Source organism: Lutra lutra, chromosome 3 (assembly GCF_902655055.1).
Source record: "Lutra lutra chromosome 3, mLutLut1.2, whole genome shotgun sequence".
Classification (NCBI taxonomy): Eukaryota; Metazoa; Chordata; class Mammalia; order Carnivora; family Mustelidae; genus Lutra; species Lutra lutra.
Genome location: NC_062280.1, coordinates 8,619,086 through 8,645,321, shown reverse-complemented (window position 1 = coordinate 8,645,321; position 26,236 = coordinate 8,619,086). Strand labels below are relative to the sequence as shown.

At 39.5% G+C, this 26,236-nt stretch overlaps 1 protein-coding gene across 3 annotated transcripts in view; it reads left to right on the top strand.

The window, feature by feature from the left end:
• The window catches only part of HECW2 (HECT, C2 and WW domain containing E3 ubiquitin protein ligase 2), a 363,970-nt gene that overhangs the window by 254,640 nt on the left and 83,094 nt on the right, over positions 1 to 26,236 (top strand). For all 3 annotated transcript variants that reach the window (XM_047720962.1, XM_047720963.1, XM_047720964.1), the window contains 4 exons: positions 2,027 to 2,177; positions 2,895 to 2,998; positions 3,495 to 3,619; positions 12,229 to 12,414. In XM_047720962.1, coding sequence (XP_047576918.1) covers positions 2,027 to 2,177; positions 2,895 to 2,998; positions 3,495 to 3,619; positions 12,229 to 12,414 — 566 coding nt within the window. The remainder of the gene's footprint in view (positions 1 to 2,026; positions 2,178 to 2,894; positions 2,999 to 3,494; positions 3,620 to 12,228; positions 12,415 to 26,236) is intronic.

Genomic DNA, 26,236 nt, shown 5'->3' with positions numbered 1-26,236 from the left:
AATGGAAAGTATGCCACAATAGTGTTTTCTTTTCTGCTTTAACTGCCAGAAAACTTAGAGCCAAATTTGAGTTATAAACTTATCTTGGGAGCTTGGCAGCCCCTCTCTTTCTACTTTTTTTAGTTGGTTTCTATTCTGTTTTTATCCCTAATTGACCAATTCTACATTTTTTAAATTAAAAGCTACTGTAGACACTTTTGGGGAAAGAAATGGCCCTTTGTTTTCTTGTGCATTTGAGTTGCATATACTATGTGCTTGAGTTATCCTGGCTTTAATGAGATGGAGTAATTGGTTCCAAAATCTTTGAGATGGGAAAGTATGCAAAGAGCAGAGCAAAACAATGGAATAGATCAAAGGATTTTTGGAAAATCGTTCCTGAAAATGCTCTAATGGAGTTCCTATTTGTCAGCTTATGGCAGGCTGATCAAGAGGTCTTTTGGAAGTGGCTCACTGACGGGATTGCGACTGTGTCCAAAGAATTCAGATTTGGCAGGCTGGTTCGTTGTGAGTCTGTGTTACCTTGGAGCATGAGTGGCACTGATTTGCTTTTTTGTATGTGTCGTGCTTTTTCTCAGCCCAATTTTTCTTTCTCTTGCCATTTGTTATAAATTACCATGTGCTGGGATCAACAAAAACAGATCTTTCCACCCCCAGCCCTCCACTGAGGCAGCCCTCAGTGATCAGCTGCTGCTGGCTAGGCTCTACCATTCAGGGCCTTCCAATCCTGAGAACTGCATTAGAATACCTGCTCTGTTCACCGCCAGAGTAAATGCCATAGGTGGTCAGCAGCCAACGCACCTTCCTCCTAGTCTGCAGGGTTACACCGACCCATAGTGTCTCTTGATTAGCCATGTGATGACATGGGGAGTTTTGAAACAACTGAGCTGCTAAGGAGAAAAGTGCTTATTAATTTCAAAAAACATTTTACACAGAAATAGAAATGTATAAACACTTAGCTGGTTAAGGAGTAGATATCTGTTTTATTTTTTAAAGATTTATTTATTTGAGAGAGAGAGGGAAAAAGTGAGTGAGTGAGTGGGGGTGGGAAGCGGCAGAGGGAATCCCAAGCAGGCTCCACAAAGCACGCTCCACACCCAGCGTGGAGCCCGATGTGGGGCTCAGTCCCACGACACTGAGATCATGCCTGAGCTGAAATCCGGACTTGGACATGTAACTGGCTGAACCAGTTTTTGTATATTGTATATAAATTGTACTTCCCAACTACAGTCATTTTCAAAATTTTGCCTTTTGCAAAGATCAGCTCATGCCTTGTGTATTTTGATAGGAGAATGGTCCTTTAGAGGGTCTCAGAGGAAGTCTGTCTGAGTCTAGAGATCATTCTGCTTTCTGTTTCTACTGAACACGCACTTATGTATTTGTTTACAAAGGTGAACAGACTTAATCAAGGAGATTGCTTAAACATAAAATTAAATAATACTTTAAAATGTTGTATTTATTTGAGGTTGGAGGCAAGTAATCACTCTTGTTCTGAAAATGTATTCATCTTTGGGAAAGTGCAAATGGAAATTTGTAGATTATGACACTATTTGATGACTGGGCTAGCATTACTTTCTTCTGAAGACTACATTTACCAGAATTGTATATAAATATGCACTTGGAAGCTTCCAGCTCTACTTTCATTCATGCTGGAAGAAAAGAGAGAGGAAAATCAGTTTTTGGTGAAAACAGTCATTGACATCAATTTCAAAGTCTTCTGATACCAACAACCTGTATTTTTGAAACATTGGCGCTCACACATGAAGATGGGCATTGTGGACAGGTCTGGAAGGATTCTCTACACTGAGAGATCCTTTAAAATGGGGGTATTCCACACACGGGGTATGTTTTTTAACTGATCACAGCAGATCCTGAAGTAGACTGAGGGAGGTGCCTGGTGATGCGGTGAGACGTGTGTTATTAGCCCCAGTTTCTAGCACGTCAGGGAAAACCCGTGCTGGAGTTCATGAACCACATACACGGCCTCTGCTCCTCCTCTAACCACTCTCCGTGCATTCCTATGGTGTAGACTGGGAGGCACGCATCGACAGCCACGGCCGGATCTTCTACGTGGATCACGTCAACCGAACCACCACGTGGCAGCGGCCGACGGCGCCCCCGGCCCCCCAGGTGCTGCAGAGGTCCAACTCCATACAGCAGATGGAGCAGCTGAACCGGAGGTGAGGATGGACATTTCAGCTCTGGCTGTCGCGTGGTTGGCCTTATGCTCATGTGGGTGGCAGAAGAAAACATGGTTGTCTTTCTCGTCGGTGGGTGACCTGTCATGAACATGTAGCTGGTACCTCTTTGGATTTATAGACTTCACTGAACTTCTCTTGGTTTAAAAATAAGAACCACAGGCATACACCACTTGTTTGGAAACCGGAAAGGAAATAAGTAATGACGACCCTTTTCGCCAACCCAAGGCATTGATTTTTAGTAAAAACAGAGAGAGTGTGTGTGTGTGTATAAAATATGAAGCCAAATATCTTTCTAAATACCTAGAATCTCTATTCATCATACATCTTTATTATCAACTAAGCTTTTTAAATGTCATTCTTTTGTGAAAATTAATGGCTATGAAATAAAAAGTTCTTTTCTTTCACAATGTAAGAATTTAATTTTCTTTGATTGAGCGCCACAGTTTTTTTTTCCCCAGTTTTATTACTTTGTTAGGCAAGTGTTCCACAAACAACAAACAGAAGGAATTCAATGCATTGTAATTTACTTAAACAACAGATGGCCCAGAAGGTCAGGGAGTGGATAAAGGTATAAAGTTAGGGGAAGAAATTTTGGCTGAGGCTGAGAAGATAGCTGAAATTTCTGGGCCCTAGAGGAACGGTTGGGTCCGTAATTTTGGAGGCTGCTGTGATGTAATGCTAGGCTACTGATTTTAGGTACCAGAGTATCCGCAGAACCATGACGAACGAGAGGCCTGAGGAAAATACCAATGCTATCGATGGGGCAGCGGAGGAAGCTGACTTTCACCAAGTCAGTGCAGGTGAGAGCATGTGGGTTGGTTTGGTTTGTAATCTCACAAAAGTAGAAAACAAATAATAAGGATCTCCAACAGATGAGGTTTTTCTTTTAGTGAACTTTTATCTTCAGTAAGATCTGGTAATCCAGTGCAAATAAGAGAATTCACCAGAGACCTCTTCTAATCCTCGACTTTTTACTAGTGCTAAGAGAAGAATCACAAAACCAGATAGAATATAAATAACTAATCTCTAGATGTGTAAGATAGAGGAAAATGATTGAATCTGATCACTTAAAACATCTATGCATGCATGTTAATAGTGGCTAGAAGTACTCCATTCCATTCCAGTCAGGTCTTATCTGTGAATTTACATGGAAGCAAAGAGTGTTTGGAGGATGAAAATAATAGTAAATGATGTAGCTATTCTTTGGCTCTTTTAAAACATAGATGGAAGTGAATAGATATGTTTCCACTACATGGAAAGGTTTCCCTGAAAGCCTTTGTGGTCTGCCCCATCCAGATTTCCGGCGGGAGAACGTCCTGCCCCACTCTACCTCTAGATCCAGGCTCACGTTGCTGTTACAGTCTCCCCCTGTGAAGTTCCTCATCAGCCCAGAGTTCTTCACCGTGCTGCATTCTAACCCTGTGAGTACCGAATCTGAGAGTCTGCGGCGGACGGAGGGGCAGGCCAGAGGAAATTATCCTGGTTTGCATAATGAATTGTAAGAATGAGAAGAGCTGTTTACTGAGCACTAAGTGCATCCCAAGGTCTGTGTTAAGCACTATGTATGTTCTAACCCATTTGGTCCCAATACACCTAGGAGTCAGATGAAATTTCCATTTTTCCAGATAAGGAAACTGAAGCAGAGAAGTTAAATTTTCGTAAGATACAGGCTTCCAGTGATGGAATGACCGAATCATGGGACTAAAATCTATAGCCTAGGAAATACAGCCAATATATTGTAATAGCACTGGATGGTGACAGTTGGTGGCTGTAGGGCCCAGGACACACTGAAAGTCAAGTTTGAGCCTGGGAAGGTGGGCAGAAGCCAGGTTACATGACCTAGACTCATATGTGGGACAATTCTGGGAAAGGGTAAGGCTCTTATACAAAGGACAGTGGGCTAACATTTGCAATTGTTACTGTAAAACATTATCATTCTGTGGTGGGAAGAGCTTTAGGCTTGAAATCAGATAGCTCAAGTTTTCCTTTGCTTATCTGTTTGTCCCTTTGTTCATGCATTCATTCAACCAGGATTTATTAAATGCCTGTGATTTGGCTGGTACAGTCCATACTGGGGATAGAGTGGTCAACAGGACAGAGCGGATTATGATAACAAACTAGTGAACCAGAAAAGCTAATTCAAATGGTGCAGTGTGACATGAGGCATCATACATGGGACAAGGGTGTACTCAAGGATGAGCTCCTGGAGACACTGCTTTAGATGGGGTGGACAGGAAGACCTCTTTGGGGGAGCTACATTTAAGCTGTTTGTAAAATGTCCAGGAGCCAGTAGGGTAGAGGTCTGGGAGCAGAACCTTCCTTGCCAGGGTAAAGCAAAGGCTCTAAGGCTTGAATGAGTCTGATGTGGTATAGAATAAGGTCAGAGAGGTGAGCAGAGCTTCAGAATGTAGGGCTGGTGTGATCTGGCAAACAGTTTGGGCTTTATTTTAAATGGATTTCTTCTAAGGGGATTTCCTATAGGGGTGTAATGCCAATGTTTATAAGTTCCCTCTGGCTGCTTAGCTGAACATAGGTTTTAGAGGGCAAGGCTGGCACTCGGGACACAAGTGAAAAGGCCCACGGTGAGACATAGGAGGAGCTGGGACTAGTGCAGTAGCAGTAGAGATGGTGACAAGGGGATGAATATGGGACATGTTTTGGAGGAAGAGCAGACATTCTTGTTAGTACTTTAGAGGGTGGGGACAAGAGAAAAGAAAGGCTTCCAGAAAGAGCAGTTGATTGGATAGTAGTGTTCAGGGGTTTGCTGATAAATGTTCAACAACAGCTGTGGGAGAAAGCGTGTGTGTGTGTGTGTGTGTGTGTGTGTGTGTGTATCTTACTGAGTGAAGGATGTAGAGCACACAATTTACAAATAATAATAAAATACACAGAATGCTTTTGTTGCTTTTTGCTGAAGTCTGACATCAGTAGCCAACCTATAGCTGTAGTTTACAGACAAATGTAGTTCCAACATGAATCTTTTCATCTGCGTTAAGCGTTAAGACAACAGTGAAGCAGGGAAGATGCAGGTTGGAGCTTCACACTCCCGTGTTACTGAGCTCAGTGGTACCTTCTCTTTGAGCCACATAATAACTTCTGAATACTGGACTTAAATATCTTCTTGGGCACGCTCGCAGGCATGTTGTATGCAGCGTAACAGCACAATGTGAAATTTAATCTGTATTATTAGCATTTTATTTTCTCTATCAGTTTCTTAAGTCTAGACCTGACATCTAGAAAAAAACCAACAAACTTTTTTGTAAAGGCCCAGAAAGTATGTATTTTCAGCTTCTGTGCCAAAGACAACATGGAAACAAGTGGACGTGGCCGTATCTCAAAAAACTTTGCAGACGCAGCCAGCCAGCCCATGGCCCCATAGTTTGCCCACACCTATCCTGGGCAGAATAATATCAAGGCCTGGTTTGCATTTACTGATTTCTGTAATGTTAATACTCCCAACTATAGCTAATTTTAAGCTACCAATATGACCTCACCAGGTTGTCCATGCAGACTGCCTTCTTGGGTGCAACTTCCTCATCACTACAGTGTTTCAAGTAGAGGCTGGAGTCACAGTTGTTGGGTTGTGGTAAAGGCTGTAGCTTTTAAACTTGGTCAAGTTCTATAAATAAATGCATATTCTTGATTCCCAGCTCTTAGAGATCCTGGTTCATTAGGTCTGGAGAGGCCCCAACCATCTGTTTGTTTGTTTGGTTGGTTGGTTGGTTCCTTAAGTGATTCTGATGCAACTGGTCTATGACCTGTAGCTTTGGAATTCCTAGAATAAAAGATGTTGTGTTTAATGACCTCACTGCTTTTGTCACAATGGTAACACATCTGGACGTTGGACAAATAACAGATTTTAACAGTGTAAAGATACTCAGCAACTTAAAGGTTTTTTGTTTCTTTTGTCTTCATGTTTTCATTGTTTTCCCCTTTTTTGGGCATGATTTCAAAACATCTTTTGCTGGGAAGCCAGTCTTGATTCTAAAGTATTCTCTCTAAAGCATTTTAATTTTTTTTTTCCTACCTGAACTGCCTTCATTACTGGCCACACAGATCTCACGCTGTGCATGTATACATTTGTGTGAGATCGGATTTCTGTTGGGTTTAGGAAGCCTTATTTCCCTGACTTCTCTGTGGCAGGAATTAAAGTAGCTGGATTTACCTTGCTGATGATCTCAAGGTAGAATTTATGGGAATAAGTTCCACAGTTTGTTGTTTTTTTTGTAGAGGGTATTACTTGATGGAATCTCTTCTTTTTCCTAGATTATGTAACAAAATGCTATGAGATAAACTTTTATTTGATTTTCTTATTTTAAGATTTATTTTCTAGTCTTTTTTTTTGCTTGAATTGTTTATTACCCATAACTGTTTCAGTAGACTCCCTGTTTATATTATTGGAAATGTTCAACCAAAAGGAGTATATTTATTTAAAAGCCTTCCTAATTCTGTCTTTTTATGACTTGAAGATAATCAGTTTATATTAAAAGAGTCATAAAAAATAGATTTTATGTAACAGTAACTTAATCATTTTTATTGAAAATAATGAAATTAAGTAGATATATGGTTGTAATAACTCTAAAGGAAAACTTAAAATATTGTTTTTTTGTATTTTGTTTTCTTTTTTTTGCCTTGTGTTTGCTTAAGGTATATACTACTGCCCTCTGCTGGTATGATCAGATTTCTTCCAAAATTGTATTCATAAACAATTTCTGAAAACTCAAGATCTAATTATTAGTGTCATATCTTTTAGAGTTGGTATGCCTGTGTTTGTCTAATTAATGTAATACATAAATATGTCTCCTAATAATATGTAACTGAATAATGTTTCCAACATACATGCCAAAAATTGTTATTCTAGCTTTTATTAAGCTGTAGAAATACATTAATTCTACCATCTAAGCTCCTTGGTATTTAAAGGGGAAAAATTATTCAAAAATACATAAATATATTCTTACAAGCCAGGAATTCCTGCTATTGCAAAATAGATGAATTGATAGTTTACAACTAGTTTTGCTAATAAGTTAAATTTTCCCTCCATTTTACTCTTTAGCTAGCTGAAAATAATGTAAAATCCCTTATGATTAAAAATACAGACTGTGTAAAACAGGGCTATTTTCATATCCCTGCATACATTTTATGGAAACAATGTTACTTGATTTTGTTTATAATAAATTTTGTTTTGTGAATAAGGTATACGAATGCTCAGATCTGCTCCCTTGTGAACATGAGAGACATGAGAGAGAAACATGAGGATTCAGAATACCTATTCTTTTTATTTCATTTTGTTTTTAAAGATTTATTTATTTATTTGAAAGAGAGGGAGAGAGTTTGCGTGCATGCACACACATGCAAGTGGGGGAGGGGAAGAAGGAGACAAGCAGACTCCCTGTTGAGTGGGGTGGGTGGGCTCCATCCCATGACCCTGAGATCAAGACCTGAGCTGAAACGTAGAGTTAGATGCTTAACTGACCGAGCCACCCAGGCACCCCTCAGTATGCCTATTCTTGATGTAGGATTTATGAAATACGAAAGACAAATTTTATTTAGCTTTGATGTACTTACCTATGTTATTGCGCAGAACAAGATTAGATGAAATCAAGACTGGGCCAGGTGATCCTGGACATATGGTCCCTATAACACGAAAGAAATGAAGGAAGGAAGGAAGGGAAAAAGAAAAGAGAAGAGAAGAGAAAAGAAAGAGGGAGGGAGGAAAGAAAGAGTGAGGAAGAAAAGGAAAGGAAAGGAAAGAAAGGAGAAAAAAGGAGTACTATTTGCACTGTGGTTGGTTGATAAGAAATGAGTATTTTACATAATATTCTCATTCTGCTGCCAAATGGCACTAACATTCCCCTCAACTCCTCTCAGTATTTTTCATTTCTAACACCTCAAGACACTCAACCCAACAAAACACATTAAGCTCAAAGGAATGTTATTTTAACAGAATTCCAGTAAAGAAGTTCGGTTGATCATTCGCTCAACCATCAGATGCTCATTTCTTGCCCGGAAAATGGGACGCAACCAAGAATAAGGCTAGGAGAGGAGCTTTGGAGTAGAGAAGCAGGAGCAAAGGGGACCTCTTCAATCACACGAGAGATCGTTTGAAGGCGGTCGTTCCATCTACTGTTAACCGTCGTCAGCTCTTCCGGTTCTCCCGGTGACTCCATATGCAGCCGCTTCCAGACAAGACCATTCCGTGCGTTACCACGAGATTTTATCCTGTGATGAAACAGGGCGCGTTTGTTTTTTCCTAATCTACTTTGGTTTCAGGTAGAAAGTCACATCCATTTACTACATCTTTTTCTGTAAGTCCAAAACAAAACAACAACCCAAACACCGAAAACCCCTCACCCAGTGAGGACCACAGAACCACCGAGGGAGAACAAAATGCCTCTTTTCTCTTCTCCCACGGCTTTGCCAGTATTTGCTTCCTGGAAGACTAAGCTCTTGTCGTCGAATCCTACCTGTCTAGTGTTTCCCGAGTGCTGGGACGCTCTCATTGGTTGCTCTGCCGGTTCACTCTGTGTTTCAGTATTTTCACTGCTTCTGTGCCCTTTGATTTCCAAACTCTACTTTCTGCCTCCGGGGAAACTCTTCCTCCCACCTTTTCCTATAATGTCCCTTCCCGTCCTTCTGAATGATGAGGCTGTGCTCATCTCTGTATCCTCGGGGTTTAACACAGGGCTTGTGACATAATTAATGAAAGGTTATGAAAACCTTCTTTAGTTCATAGAAAGTGGGATGCTGGCCCATTATCTTCAAAGACCTCAAAAGTAGAAAACAATTTTGCTGCTATCATTCATCTGTTTTAACATAGGTATGGTAGGTATAATCCCTCATATATCCCTTTACTTACTTCTACTCTGTATTTTTATAGTGATTTTTACTTCTTCAAAGCTGTTTTACATCCTTTGTTTCACTGGGCTTGAGTCTCACGTGCCTGTGAGGAAAGCGGGGCAGTTACTATGATCCCATGTTGCAGGTGAACAAAGATTTAATCTCTGAGGCAGAGAGTAAATGATTTTCTTTGTCTCTGTCCATGAGTGACAGGGCTGTGACTAGAATCTTCACTATGGTTCCATATGAACTGGACTATAAATACTCTTTCTGAAATATATATACATATATACACACACACACATACACATATGTAGTTACATATATAAATATATATCCAAAATGGTATATATTTAAAAACAAAAAATAGAATAAACATATGTATAAAAACATATGAACATGCATATGTGTATACATGTCATGTGTATACACATAAATACATACATAAATATGTTTATATGTTTATATATATTTATTTTTTCCTTATAGAAATTAAGCAGTCTGAAGGGATGTTCCCATTTGCCTTACAGGTTTTGTATGGACACTTACAGTCTGTGCATGTTCAGACTTGAAAAAGCTATGGTTCCAAAGATCATTTGCTGGTTACTGATAAGAAATCTTTCTTGCACTTACTTTGCTTTGGTAGGTGGCTTTTTCCACCCCACTCAGACTTGGCACTATGTGACGTATCTTACTGAGAGGAGAGGAGGAAAATGAAAGGTTGCAATTAATTATAAGACTGGCCTTAAGACTCCTGAGCGCAGAGCTGTGCAACCCCGGGGAATTACTTCACTTCACGCCTAGGGCTGCGACAGGTTCCTTCACCTAATTACTACTTCTTGCCCTAATGAAGTTCTCCTTCTCTTTAGTAGAATGAGGAACATTTCTGGTGCTCCAGATAAAGAATCAGGATGTGGCCTATTTACTTAGATTAATGGGGTGGGGAGAAGAAATCAGAGGGACCAAGAGATATGCCTCTTTGGAACAACAGTTAATATAATGCTTTATCTGACAGAATTATCCTGCAGTAACGTGCCCCAAAGAGACTGACTGGGGAGTATGGCTTGAAAGTTCATTGCCAACTGCCACTCGAGCTGGTGTGGTCTTGGGCCTCTAAGCTTGCAGCGGCTTCTGTGAAAATACATCGGCAGCACAGAGCGAAATGCAAAAAGCAGATCCTTGCTGATTGTGCATAAAACCCCAAGGCGGGGTCAGCCACAGGCTAAACTATTAGTTAGCTAACGTTCGTCTCTGACAACCTCCAACTTCTTTTATTAGTCTCCGTCTCTGCTTTCATGATATCACTTTCCTATTCTCTCATGCTCTCTAATTGCCCGGAGCCCCTGCGTCGGCTTGCCTGTCTTGGCAGTGCACTGTGCCCTGAACCTCGCCATTGCTCCCAGCCATCAAATCCTCCTCTCAGACTGTCAGGTTGAAATACAAGCTCAAAGTGTTTTATACTCAGGTGTGCTAAGGAATTAGTGCACTGGTGTTCTGAGGATAGTTAGTGTGGCCGGCCGGCCTTCCTTCCTTCCTTCCTTCCTACCTCCTCCCTCCCTCTCTTACTTTTGTCTTTTGTTTTGATGGGACAAAAATATTTTAGTAAAAAATATATAATGATGGAATCAATCGGAAAAACTATATAAAAGTTGTCTTATATAGTTTAGTCTATATATCAATAACAGAAACTAACAGATCTTGGTGGCTTAAGCTGACAAAGGTCTGTTTCTCATCCCAAATTGGGTCATCAAGGTTCTCTGATCCCTGTAATTACTCAGGGACCCAGGGACCCAGACTGGGGAGCCACCACCATTTCAAATATCACCAGTTGCTATGATAACTGTGCCAAAGGGAAGAAAGCTCTAGAAGGACTGACATCATCGATAAATACTTTGACCAGAACATGACATATGTTAGGGGATCCTGGACAGACAAGAGCAATGTTAACTGTCCTCATACTCATTCATTTTTCATCCTCAATAACTACGACAGTACTGGGCATAGCAAAGACAGTAAATGTTTATTAAAATGAAATCATTTCCAGAGATCCTGGTTTCTTTTGGGTTTGCTTTGGTCTACCTTAAAATGAAACAAATAACAGAACCACAAAGTTAGCCTGAAGGCCTCCAGACTCAGTCTAGTGGCACTGGGATGCTAAAGGTAAGAAGAATCCATTTAATCTATCTGAGAAGAATAGAATTCCGGAATAGATCCTTCACAACCATATCAATTTCATGACTATCATATTCTTTCTGATAATGCAAGGAAATAGTTCCATACAGTTACTTCTTGACACGTAATATTACACAATGGACATTTTGTTGACTGACTTATATGTGGATAGCCCATGGCTTATGGCTAATTTCTGGAATCTTGTTTAAGTATCATAGAGATGAAGACTATAACATTTTTCACAAGATAGTCACTGTTTTGTGTGGTTGTATAGTGGGGTTTTATTAAATGTGCATTTCAACTGTATAAATTCAATATACACACACGCATATATACATATACACAAATACACACACACACACACACCAAAAAAAAGCAAGAAAAAAAATCATGTATACAGCCCCGGCACTTCTGCCTGCCATTCCACTCATTGAGATTATGCCTGGAAGAAGGTGTGAGATGAAAAAACTTTATCTGTGTGGTCTCAGTTGAATTTGACTCTCAGGGAGAGCAACTCAACCCATTGCAAATACTCTGATATTCAGATATATGGCCAAGCACTTTTCCTGCGCAACTTAGCTGCTAAATGTATGACAGCTGCTTCCCTGGCACTCACCCAAAGACCAGGGATCTCTTCCAGTGCTGGAGGGAAAACTGGCTATGTTGGGGTTCCCCGTGAGATGGTATATTTGTATTTGACCTGGTGTGACTATGACTGTGCGGTTTTTGCCTAAGACCAACTTTAGGACGTGACATCCTCTGTGGAATGAGATTCTACAGTAAGCATTCTTGTTCTTTAGGAAACTAGACATCATCCATGAGGATCCCTTACTTTCTGTTGTCTTGCTGTGTTATTTTGATCAAAATACTGTGCTCAGCCTGCTGTTTCCACGTGTGAGTCTAGAGCTGTATGGAAGCTTCTATGCCTACTGGACGACTACATACACCTGATGTCGCGTGGAGAGCACGTTGCTGTTGCAGGCCCAAGTGGGTTGACACGGTTCTCCTTTCTGTCCCCCAGAGTGCCTACCGCATGTTTACAAACAACACGTGTTTGAAGCACATGATCACCAAAGTCCGGCGGGACACCCACCACTTTGAGCGCTACCAGCATAACCGGGATCTCGTGGGATTCCTCAACATGTTCGCCAACAAACAGCTGGAGCTTCCAAGGGGCTGGGAGATGAAACACGACCATCAGGGCAAGGTAACGTGAGGGAGTTGCCTGGGGAAGCTGCTAAAGGACAGCGGGCTGCCCGCGGCGTTGGCCTTGGCTCAGCCATTCACGGGAGGGGAAAGGCCTCTGTGCGGTGAGACCTTCCATGTCCAGGTTCAGGGGAAACCTGGACAGGCAGGTTGTCTCTACAGACAGTTACTATGCTGTTCTGAAACAGTGTCTGGAGTGGACAGGCGCAAGGGCATTTGTTTGGCGAAATACTCCCTTTTGCCTTAATATTCTTCTGCCTATGATCTCTCCCCACTTTCTGCTGTTTAGAGAAAAGATTTCTTCGGCCGGGACACTTCCTCCTCGTTAGTTATGCAGGTTGCGTTATGGGTACTGTTGATCGAACAGTTGTAGTATTGTTTGGGGAAAGTGGCTAGGAGGACAGTAAGCAACTGCTCAGCTACACTGCGGCCTCGGTATTGTTTCAGAACCCTGATTTTGTTAGCCTATTAAACAAGACTCACAGCTTAATTCACGTATGATGAGAAATACGTATCAGTGTCATACAGGCCAGAGGAACTGTGTCCGCACTTCCTTCATAACCAGGGGCCCCAGAAAGCCAGGTTATGATCAGGATGTGGTCATGGGTAAGAAATCAGAATGAGAAAGTAATTTTTATAGGGTGTTTCTCAGCTAAGATTTTATGTTTTTAAATACTCTGGTTTAGTGCCTACTCTGGGCCATGAACTGTTTAAGGTCTTTATACATATAAGTTCCTCACTAGAGCTCTGTGAGGCAATGCTGCTATTATTAATGCCATTTACAGACAAGGAGCCTCAGGTCAAGAATGGTGTGGTGGTTTGCCCAGGGTCCCAGAGAGGGGCAGTGACTGAGCTGCACTCCAGCCCAGGCATCCTGGTTCACAGTCCACGCTCCCAAGCAGGGCCTGCTCTCTGTATAGTGCACAACCAGACTCAGTTCCCCTAGCCGTAAGAAGACGGAAATGCATGACTTGGAGGATGGAGGCGATTAAAATGATATGATATTTAAAGTATTTAATCACGCTTCACTCATTCGCTCAACAAATATTTATAGAGCACCTGTGCAAAACAGATAAGTCATCTACTTCATAGGACTGCCATACTCACGGATAGAGACAGAAAATAGACAAATAGCATGCCAGATGCTAACTGATGCTGTGATTTAAAAAAACCAGGGGATGGGGATTAGAGAAAGACAGAAGTACAGAATTATTTGTACGGAGTGGCCGGGGAATGCCTCCCTGGTAAGGTTAGATGTGAACAGAGACCTGAACAGAGTGAGGCGTAAACATATAAGGGAAAGAGCTTTCAAAACAAGTGAAATGTTAAAATACTCAATAAATGCCATTCTCCCCCAAGGTGACCTCTGGCAACAAAACCACAGTAGCATCTTACTCATCTTGAGCTCAGCTTCCAGCAATCTTATCTGAGAACCTATAGCCAGCCCAAATAGATGTTTTAAAGAGCATGGACTTTAACGCATGGGAGGAGCTCTCAGACTCTCAATGAAACTATTGACTTGATTTCTGTAAATTTCTTTAAACAACCTATAATTCCTAGCCCAGAGAAGATTAGAGGTCTCAAGCATGAAGTGTAGTATAGATGAAAGAGAATGGATTTGTGTTTATGTCCCTGGCAGGGAAGCCTTTCCAAGACACTCAGAAGGGGGAGGCAGGACCATCTAGCACTTCTGGAACTTTCTCCTCCAGAGAATTATGTCACACTGCTGGTGCTAAGTTTGGTTCAGCAACCTGAGAACCCAATGTTTGTAAACGTTCTACTGAATGGAAGGAAGTAGATGGTTTGAGACTTTGGGAAGTACTGATGGTATTACACCTGGGTATAAAAGAGCAGTACCATACCAGGAATTCAGCTCTCTTCTCAGCTCTGACAAGATTTTACCTGTGCCCTAGGGAGTTATGCTCATTAGAAAGCCATGGGTCTGGGGAAAGCCCAACTTGAGATAATGCTGCCATACATTTTTGCTCTGAGACTTAACTTGCTAAGTCACTTGTACCCTTCACTAAAGGCGATCAGGACCTTGTGTTTACCTCATGGGGCAGTCCCTTCCTGCCAGTAATAATGTGCCAGACCCACTGCAGGAGAGAGCTGCTTCTTAATAATCCTGGACCTTGAGAAGTTTTAGTTCTGTTTAGGACACTATTTAAGAAGAGTTACAATGTATTCCTAGGAACAAGTTCTATCTGATAGCCTTTGTAAAAGTTTTCATAGTTAAGCTGAGGTAAACATATCTCCGCTATGTGTGCAACACAACTGTCCATTTGACTTGCTGAGGCTTTCAGATTTATTTGGGGGTTTCAGTGCCTAAAGTTGTAGGTACTGTAAAGAACCTTGAGCGTGGGCTGGTGGGTAGTTGACCTCATAGCCTGCTGGTAGCTTTGCATTTGTTTTGTTTTGTGTTGTTTTTAAAAAAGATTTTATGTATTTATTTGACAGAGAGAGACAGCGAGAGAGGGAGCACAAGCAGTGGGAGTGGGAGAGGGAGAATAGGCTTCCTGCTGAGCAGAGAGCATGATGCGGGGCTCAATCCCAGGACTCTGGGATCATAACCTGAGCATAAGGCAGATGCTTAATGACTGAGCCACCCAGGCTCAGCCTGTAGCTTTGGCTACAGGTGCTGTTTGGAATGAAAGATAGAGAAGGACTCCCAGCCTTGTGGGCAGAGCGGATTATCAGACTCTTGGAAGCTTATCACATTAGTCTAATCTCTTTACTTTGTGCATTAGGACTTGAATAAGGTTTTTAGCTAAGCTGGACATCTTAACTGAAGCAGGTACATCTCCCTGTGATTCCCCCCACCTCTATCCTTCCTTTGCAAATGTCTGGCTTCCGGGGAACTAAAACAGTTTAAAGGAGCATTGGGAGAGGCTTGCCCTGGTCTTTCCTGGGCTGCACTGCTTTCGACTGCCGTTTGGAAATCATTGTTCTTATCCTCCAGGGTTGATAGGTTTTCTTCCAGTCTTGACATGTTAGCCCCCCTTTTAAACGAATTGCTTCATTTCCAGAACATTTAAAGGGTGTAAACTTTTTCCCCACTTAATATAACATCAAAAGCTATTAAATACTGCAAAGTTATTTTCCCACAGTGATGACTGATTTTTAGAATTGACACAGAATAAGATATCCAAGTCCTTAGTTTCGTGAAAGGAAATGCTTCTCAAGGGGAATATTCTCAAATTTAGCTCTTCAGACTTATGCAATCTGGTCTTCTCAAGGACAGCCTTTTTCCTTTCCTGTTTTCATTTATTTAGTCATTCAGCACACTTCCACATACTTCTGAATGCCTCAGATGTGCATGCCATGGTGATATTGATAAAGGCTAACACTCCATGTGACATTAGGTAGTGTGTAGCATTGACTGTTTGGTAGATAAACACTTAGATTAGTTCCTTTCATGCTCACAGCAGCCTTGCAGATACCTGCTATTTTTAATCCACATTTTAAAGGGATGGAAACTAAGGCAGAGCATGGTTGAGTGAAGTGACCAAGGTCCCACAATTAGAAAGTGATGGAATTGGATTTTAACCCAGGCAGTCCAGGTCTAGAGTCTGTGGTCTCATCCAGCCTTTCACCAGTGAGTAGGGTGGATGGATGTCTAATGATCTAACGAAGGTAGTAGAAGGTGCCATGGGAGCCCATGGTAGGATTTCCTACCACTGTCAAGGAGGGTGAGGGCTTTCAGATGCATCATTGAAGGGCAGCATATAGTGTGAGTTGCTGTTAGCAATCTGGGCAGAAGTAATCAGTCCTCCCGTGAATCCCCTCATAATTTTCCCTTGTGTTGTTCTCATGACATCTATCTACATCTGTCTCATGCAATAGTCATTAGCATGTTTTATCTTCCCAAGCAGATGATCCCCATTTTGAGAATTCTTTTATTTATTTTTAATTACCCCCTCTTCTACTCCAGTGCCTTTCACATGCCAGGTTCTCAAAACAAGTTTGATATATGAAGGAAACTTGTCACCTGTAGTTTCCCAGTTATTAGTAATCTCTGCTTTGGACCGATGAAGACTCCCTCCCCACGCTTTCCTCCTCCTATGCTTTCACCAGAAAAAGCTCCTAGATTTGCTCCATTTGACGTCCCTTAATGCATATGTTACCTTGGATCTTTTACAATATGTTTAACAAGGTGAGATGGAGATTGTATTGCACTTTGACAGTCATTAATTTTGGGGGAGACGTATTTTCTAATTACTTAAGGCCAGGGATTTAAATTGGGTGAAATTGGGGCACCTGGGTGGCTCAGTGTGTTGAGCCTCTGCCTTCAGCTCAGGTCATGGTCTCAGGGTCCTGGGATCGAGCCCCACATCGGGCTCTCTGCTCAGCGGGGAGCCTGCTTCCCCCCCTCTCTCTCTGCCTGCCTCTCTGCCTACTTGTGATCTCCCTCTCTCTGTAAAATAAATAAATAAAATCTTTTAAAAAAATAAATAAATAAATTGGGTGAAATTTCACAGAATTCTAGATCTGGTATGCTCTTTTTGGAATTTCTAGGGTGAACTAGGTCCATGGCTCACATAAAAGAATAGAAATAAAATATTTCTAGTTAACTACTAATTAAAGAATAAGAACAGTATCAGGCTTTCTAGATAAGATAATGATGACACCTGCAGTTTTAAACCTCACACCGTGTGCTCGCTTCGGCAGCACATATACTAAACCTCACACCGTATGCAAGGCACTGTACAAGGTACTTTCCCATGGATTATCTTATCTACACTTCCTGGCAATTTATGAGGTGGGTATTATTATAATTATCCACACTTTACTGAAATTTAGAGCTGTTAAATAATGTGTGCAAGCAAATGAGGAATCCAGGATTCGAACATTATCAGTGTGACTTGACCACTGTTTTCTACTGGGAGGGATCGTCTTTGTCATCCTATGGAGGAACTGTCCCAGGCCAGATGCTGGGGTTACTAGTATTCTTCAAGACTGAGACATAATGTATGTCTTGATTAGACCCCAGGTGATCTAGCAGAGGACACACCCCCAGAGACACATATACATGGCTTCATGCTTAAATACCATAGAGGTCTTATGCTATGGGTACATAGAATATTGAAATATAATAATAATAATGGCTGATTAGATGCCAAGCTCTAGGTGAGGGGTATTATATTAGGTCATTTAACTTTCACAATAACCCTGTGGAATGGGTTTTACTATAGATGAAGAAACAGGCTCAAAGAGATTAAGTGTGCAAGTAAACTCTTGGATACAAACCATGTCTTTCTATATCCAAGGCCTGTAATGGTTTCTGTACAAGATTAGTCTAGCCCTCACTGGCCACTAACCACCTGACTAGCTTGAAATATGTCGTTTAGATTTCCTGGATCTGAGTTTCCTTACCTCTGCATATGACTGGGTTGATCATCTTTTCATGTGCTCACTGGCTATTTGTGTATCTTCTTTGGAAAAACCTGTATTCAAATTCTTTGCCTATTTTTTAATTGGATTATTTGTCTTTGTATTACTGAATTCTGAGAGTTCTTCGAACCATATATTTTGAATACTAGTGCCTTATAAGATATGTGCTTTGCAAATATTTTTTCCTGTTCTATGAGTTGTCTTGATAGTATTGTTTACAGCGCAAAATTTCAATTTTGATATAGCCATTTATTTGTATTTTTTGTTGTTGTTGCTTTATGCTTTTGGCGTCATATCTAAGAAAACGTTACCTAACCTCAGATCACAACAATCAGCTCCTGTGTTTTCTTCTAAGAGTTTTACAGTTTTAGCTCTTACATTTAGATCTAGGATCCATTTTGAGTTGTTTTGTTTTGTTTTGTTTTGTTTTGTTTTGTTTTTGTATGGCGTACAGTAGAGGACCCATTTTCATTTCTTTGCCTGTGGACATCCAGGTCTTTGCACCATTTGTTGAAGACTATTCTTTTTCATTGATATCATTAGTTGTTAGGAAAGTGAAAATCAAAACTACAATGAAACCACTATAGACCCGTTTCATTGGCCATAAAAAAAATCTAGAAAATAATAAATGTTGGCAAGGATGTAGAGAATTGGAACCCTCTTACATTGCTGGTAGATACATAGAGCCGCTTTGGAAAACAATTTGACAATTTCTAAAGAATTGTTGTGCAGAGTTGCCGCACAATCCAGTAATTCCACAACTATGTATATACCCAGAGAAAAGAAAATACACTTCTTCTCAAAACTTGCACATAGAGGCGCCTGGATGGCTCAGCTGTTGGGTGACTGCCTTCAGCTCAGGTCATGATCCCAGCGTCTCAGGATCCAGCCCCACATAGTGCTTTCTGCTCCACGGGAAGCCTGCTTCTCCCTCTCCCACCCCCCTGCTTATTATGTTTCCTCTCTCAGTACGTCTCTCTGTGTCCAAATAAATAAATCTTAAAAAAAAAAAAGTTGCACACAAATGTTTCATAGAAGCATTATTTGTAATAGTCAAAGGGTAGAAACAACCCAAATGTCCATCAACTGATAAATGGATAAACACATGTGCTAGGTCCATACGATGGAATATTATTTGCAATACAAAGGAATGAAGGACTGATTCAACATGGATGAACCTTGAAAATGTTTGCTAAATGAAAGGAACTAATCACAAACGATCACATACTGTATGATTCTGTTTGTTTGAAATGATCACAATAGGCAAATCTATAGTGATAGAGAGTGGATTGGTGGTTTGTTTCCTTGGGTTGGAGGTGGGATGGGGAGCAAATGCTAATGGGTATTTGGGGTTTCTTTTGTGGGGAGAAAATGTTCTAAGATTATGGTGATGGTTGTACACCCAAGTATATATACTAAGAAACAGTGAGTAATACACTTCAAATGGATGAATTAATCGTATGTATCTGAATTATATTTCATAATATATGTAAAGCTATTTTAAAAATTAATAGGTTAGAGACAGGCCAAGATTTCCTTTTCAGCTCATGGATTCTATAAATCATTGATTCTTCAGTTTTGAAGTTTAGATGATATGGTTTGAGACTGGATTTGACATCAAATATGTAATGTACTTCTTTCTGCTAATTACATTTGGAAGGGTCTCTTGTTCAAAATTCTATAGTTATTTTAATCAGTATTTTGTTCCATTACTCGATTTCCTTAATTCTTTTGATTCTGTAATGGTGGGATTCACAACTAAGCCAAGTTTTATGCAGGATCGTCCTTATGAAACAGTGACCAACCTCTGTGTTTATTTGTTGGACTTAAGGCCTAGGATTTTCACCTAACATATAGGACACCTTTTGACTTGACTCATTTTGAAATGAAACATAAGCAAAGAAAGTGGGCCGGTACAAAAAAAAGTTCTGCTTGCTTCTTATTGTAATAAGTTTAAAATTTTTGTACACTCTCAGGAGTGTGAAAAGCAAAGATAATTTAGGATCTGGATACAATGTTAATATAAATGTTTTATATTTTTATAAGAAATATGCATCAGTAGTATTAAAATGTGACTTATTTAAAATGCTTCTAGTTCTTGACTAGGTTTGATCATTAGAGGTACTCATGGGGGTAATATAGCTGGAAGACAAATATGCACTTTAAGAAGGAAAACCAAATTTATTTGACCTAGGAACATTTCCCTCTTTCTTCCTTTCTCTCTTTATTTCCCTTTTCCTCCCCCTCTTCCTTCCTTGCCTTCTTTCTTCCCTTCTTTTTCCTCTCCCCCCTTCCTTCCTTCCTTCCTTCCTCTCTCTCTTTCACTCTTACTTTCTCTCTCTCTTTCTTCCCATTGTTAATTTGAAGGATTTGAGAAAATTATGCTACAGTGGGGTCAGGATTTCTGGATCCTCCAGATCCAGTCTGACCTCTGTGAACCTCAGTGAGGGTTAGTAACCTGACCTTTCCAGCTCCTGGAGCTCAGGTTAGCATCAATTTAGATAATGGTGGGATTACAAATGGAAGAAAACCATTTAAGATTATAATAGTCATTGATTTAATATTCCTCAACTTATGGTATAGAAGATAAAAGCTGCATGATTACAAACCTCTATAGATTTGTGATTTAATTTGGAGAAAACAAAGATATGGAATATACAGATACCTACAATAGAATGACCCATTTTACTTCATTTTTCACCAGGAGTGCTGCTACCTGGTTATTGTTGCCTACCTTGCCAAAATCTTGATTTGAATGGTTAGGTTAAAGCACAGGTCTGTATAGTACAATAACTAAGAGTTTCATCAATTTAGAATTTTATGAAAAGGATAAAGATTTGTTGTTAATGGCCATATCTTTAATAGGAAGTGTGCAATGGCTTTATAAAAGATATACTGTAGAATTAGTCCATGTCCCATTCCTCCCCTTAACATGTTGCTGATCTTCTTTAACCGCAGTTAAGGAATGGTTTCTTCAAAGTGGGGATCCTTTTGCTGTTGTTCTTTGTTGTCCATGTTGTTCATGACACTGAAGGGTAGTCTGCCCTCAGGTGTTTGCTCTCGCCTTAAAACTGCAAGAACCCGGAGCTATCTATTTTTCTGCCGTGGTTATTGCAGTCATCTGGTGGATTTGTTCTCTTGCCGGATCAGTTGCCTGTACTATGGTGCTTACATCCTCCATTGGCTGTGGTCATGAAAGTAAGGTTGAAAAACATTCTCAGCGAGATAAGGAGAACTGGAACTGAAATCAGATCCCTTTGCACAGAATCGCACACTTCCTGTGTAAAGCCACTAGACATTCCTCCCTCAGACTGTTTACCCCCAATGCTTCTCATTTAGACTATAAAAGAACACACAGTGTGCTCTGGAATAGCGTCTGCAGCGGTTCGGTGCAGGACGACCTCATTCTGGTGTGGGATACCTGGGAAGTTTCCTAGCAAAAGTCGCATTACAACGGAACCTTGACTAATGAGTACGATTTTGATAAAAAGAGATAGTAGAGAAGAGAAGATAGGGGATGGGGAGGAAAAACACTGAAAATGAAGTCATGGAGATAGGAATACACCAGGCAGGTGTGTTTGATTCCTATGAAGAAGTAATGGGCAAATTTTAAGAGACTCTATATAAGTTAAGTTTTCTGTGTGTGTGTGTGTGTGTGTGTGTGTGAGAGAGAGAGAGAGAGAGAGAGAGAGAAACACACATGAGAGCTAATGGTGTAAGTTCCAATCCAAAGCCCAGCAGGCTCAAGACCCAAGAAGAGCTTATGTTTCAGTCTGACTCTGAAAGCCAGAAAACACCAATATCCCAATTCAGTTAGGCAGATGGATTTACCTCTTCTCACCTTTTTTGTTCTAAGGAGCTATTCCATTGATTGGATGAGGCCTGACCACATTAGGGAGGACCATCTGCTTTACTCTGTCTACTGATTCAAATGTTAATCATCCAGAAACATACTCACAGATACAGCCACAATGTCTGGCCAAATGTCTGGGTACCTGGTGGCCCAGTAGAACTGACATATGAAATGAACCATCAGAGACTCATGTCAGTAGAGTATTACCAGTAGAAACTCTATTGCAGAGGGTTAAGGGTAACAGAGAGAATGATGAAAAATGGCATGGATAATTAGAAAAATACTATAAAGCTTATTATTTATTAAGCTCATGCAATGAGCTTATCATTTGGTTTAATTTTTAGAAAAGAATGTTAGTTTTTGCTCCCCCTTCCAGATGTTCAATATGAAATAACTCTTTTCCCCCCCTTGCCTCTTTGTTTTGTACTCTCAAGCAGTATAACACAGGGGTTTTCCCGGCTCATTCTACATGGGACTAAATTGTACTAAGAAACTTGAAACTATAAAAGTAATAATATCATAACTTCATTTTTTAAAATAAAAATGTGAATCATCTTTTTATTTAAAGTGAAGTATCTTCTCCCATAGTTTCTTGTGTTTTTCCCTACAAAAATCTTATGATCTATCTCCTATCTAAATCGACATCCATTTCTATATCCAAACTTGGTAACCATAGAGTTTTGTGACTTTGGATATCAGGTTGGGGGTTTGAATAACAGAATGGTCCAAGTACCCAACTTAGATGACCATGGCAAGTAGCAGTTATGGTTATGAGGATTGATTTTGAGAAGAGAACAAGTATTTTTGTAGTGAAATTTATCACAGTGTGAGCCTACTGAAGGATTCTCATTTTACAAGACCGTAATAGCTGATGTGGCTGCAGAAGTTGACCCAGTGATGACAGATTTTGGTTGTATCCCACATGAAGCTGATAGCTACAATTTATGGGGTCAGGTTCATTTCAATGAGTAAAATGCAACTTAGTATTTGGAAGTCTCAAGTGAATCCCTAAAATATCTTAAGATAAGCTCTACACTTTGAAAAACAGCTTTTTGCTAGTTCGATGAATACATTTGTTAGTTTTGTGGCACATCTCTTTAATTGCTTTGAAACAGTATCTCTTTGCAGTGGCTGCTTGTTTTAATAAGCTGAAGTCATGCAGCAATCCAGGTGGAGATGGAATTAAATTCTAAACCTGTAAATAGCATGTGGATTTTCAATGATCTCATTCTGATTTTTAACAGGGTAAAAAGGTGTTAGATTAAATACTAACTCATGTCAGTACACGTAGGATGCAACAGGAAAGACTACTTCTGGGACAGCGCATCTTTTTGAAAGAGAGAAGAGAGCAAAGATTGGTTTGGGGAGTGTATTTCTGAGTAACATGCTAGACTAATGGAATCTTGAAGGAACTACCCAAATATGGAGATGGCCTTTGTCTCTTATTTTTAAATAGTTGTCTTCGTGATCTGTACTGGATCTTTTTTATGAAATATAATATGCTATTTTAAAATTTCATGGCAGTGACTTTCTGCTTTACCTAAAATGGGCTGATTTGGATAACACCATCCTCAGTCTTCTATTGTAAATTAAAAAAAAATGGCTCTCAAGGGGAAGTGTGGAGGGAGGCTGATTGTAGCATTTGCCACTTTCCATGGGGTGAATTCTCCCACCATAGCCCATTTCAGGCTGTCAGCATATTCCCTTAAAATCTCACAATCAGCTTTTATGAGCTGATAGACACCATCCCCAGCATGTCACTGAGTCTTCTACTATATTTCCAACACCTAAATACTACCACTCCCAACATATAAAATATCTTTTTGCTCACATTTTATATTTAAAGTGTTGGGAATATTGGACTTACCCACATCTGCTAACTGACCAGCTGTTTCCAGAACTCTAGTCTGAACACCATGTACTCCTGTTTTGTCTCCTCGAAGCTTTAAGTCTCTGATCATAGTAGTCTAACAATATAACCTGCTTTAACTTTTTTGTGACTGATACAGATGTCATGGGATGTTTGGGATCACTCCCTCCAATTGAACGAAGTGGTGGAAAACATTAACATGACTATTTTTTACTTACAATAAACTGTATCATTTAGCCTTTTCATTTCTGCAATCACTAAGGGTTCTGTGGGGATATAATATAGAGAAAATAATAATGTGTTTATTCCTAATAATTGGAGAAGTACTAGGGAGGGAGCCAGGAGCTGAGAAGTGATATATACTTTGGAATGGAGAGACTGTGTGAGCAAATATTCTTTTTTTTTTTTTTTCTTAAGCATTTCTAAGACTTTGTAGAGAAGCCAGAAGAACAGATTCAGTATGCAGTGCTTCTAACCTATAAATTGTTCTTCTTTTGTTTCCATAGCTCTCCTTTCTTTTAAATTGAAGTGTAATTGACATACAACATTGTGTTAGTTTCAGGTATACAACATAATGATTCACCTCTGTATACATTACAGAATGATCACCATAGTAAGTGTAGTTACCATCTATCACCAAAGTTACAGACATTTTTTGGTGATGAGAACTTTCAGGATTTATTTTCTTAACAACTGTCAAATCTGTAATACAACATAATTGTCTGTAGTCATCATGCTGTACATTTTATCCCATGATGCATATTTTATAACTGAAAATTTGTAACTCTTGAACTCCTTCACCTATTTTACACCCTTTATGCCTGCTCTAGCAACCACTAATCTATTCTGTTATCTGTACATTTTGTTTTATTTGTTTTGTATTCCATGTATAAGTGAAATCACACAGTATTTATCTTTCTCTATCTGACTTATTTCACTTAACATAATACCTTCAAGGTCCATTCATGTTGCCACAAATAGCGAGATTTCCTTCTTTTCTTCTGGCTGAATAGTATTCCGTTGTATAATCTATGCCACATCTTCTTTGTGTGTTTGTCCATCAGTGGACAGGTAGGTTGTTTCCATATTTGGCTATTGTAAATAATGGTACAATGATCATGGGGATGCATATATCTTTTTGAATTAGTGTTTTCATTTTTGTTGGATAGATAGTCAGAAGTGGAACTGCTAGATCACGTGGATTTTTATACTTCATTCTGTTGTGGTGGTATATCACATTGATTTTGCAGAATTTCAACCATTCTTGCATCCTTGGAATAAATTTCCCTTGATCATGGTATATGATTCTTTTGATGTATTGTTAAATTTGGTTTGCTAATATATTGTTGATTTTTACATCTGTGTACATCAGGGATAGTGGTCTGTAACTTTCTTTCTTTGTGTGGTATTTTTATCTGGTTTGGGTATTGGGTAATGCTGGCCTCACAAAATGAATTTGGTAAGTATTCCCTTCTTTCAATTTTTTGGATAAGTGTGAAAAGAATAGCATTAAATATTATTTAAATGTTTTGGAAGAATTTACTGGTGAAGCCATGTGGTCTTAGATTCTTATTTGTTGGAAGTTTTTTGATAATTGATTCAATATCATTACCAATAATCAGTCCAGTCCTATTTTCTATTTCTTCATGATTCAGTCTTGGAAAATTGTATTTTTCTAAGAATCTATCCATTTCTCCAAGGTTTTCCTTTTTGGTTTTTCCTATTTGTTGGTGTATAATTATCTCTTATAATTCTTTTGTAGTTCTTTGGTAGTAGTTGTAATTTCTTCTCTTTCATTTCTTATTTAATTTATTTGAGCCCTCTCCCTTTTTTTCCTAGTCTATCTACCTAACAGTTCGTCAGTTTTGTTTATCTTTTCAAAGAAATAGCTCTTAGTTTCATTGATCTTTTCTATTGTTTTTAGTCTATTTCATTGATGTCCTCCTCTCTTATCCCTATTATTTGCTTCCTTCTATTAACTTTGAAGTTGGTTCTTTTTCTGGTTCTTTTAGGTATATATATCTATATTTATATCTATCTATATCTATCTATCTATCTCTCTATCTGTATCTATCTATCTATCTATCTAGCTTATTTAAGTTTTTTCTCGTGTCACGGGGTAGGCCTATATTGCTATAAACTTCACTGTTAGAACTGGTTTTGCTGCCCTCATAGATTTTTGTATGTTCTATTACTGGTTTCATTTGTCTAGAGACATTTTTAAATTTTCCCTTTGATTTCTTCATTGACCCATTGGTTGTTAAGTAGCATGTTGTTTAATCTCCACATATTTGTGATTTTCCCATTTTTGTTGTAATTGACATCTAGCTTCATACTATTGATGCTTGATATGATTTCAGTCTTCTTAAATTTATTGAAAATTATTTTGTGGCCTAACATATGATCTAGCCTGGAGAATATTCCTTGTGCACTTGAGAAGACTGTGTATTTTGCTACTTTGGGATAGAATTTTATATGCACATCTGTTATGTTCATCTTGTCTATTGTGTCATATAAGGCCAATATTTCCTTATCAGACTTCTTTCCGGATGATCTACCCATTGATGTAACTCAGGTATTAAAGCCTCCTAGTAGTACTGTATTGCTGTCAGTTTCTCCCTTTAGGTCTATTAATATTTGTTTTAGGTACACCTATGTTGATATTTACAAATGTTATATCTTCTTGGATTGACCCTTCTGTCGTTATGT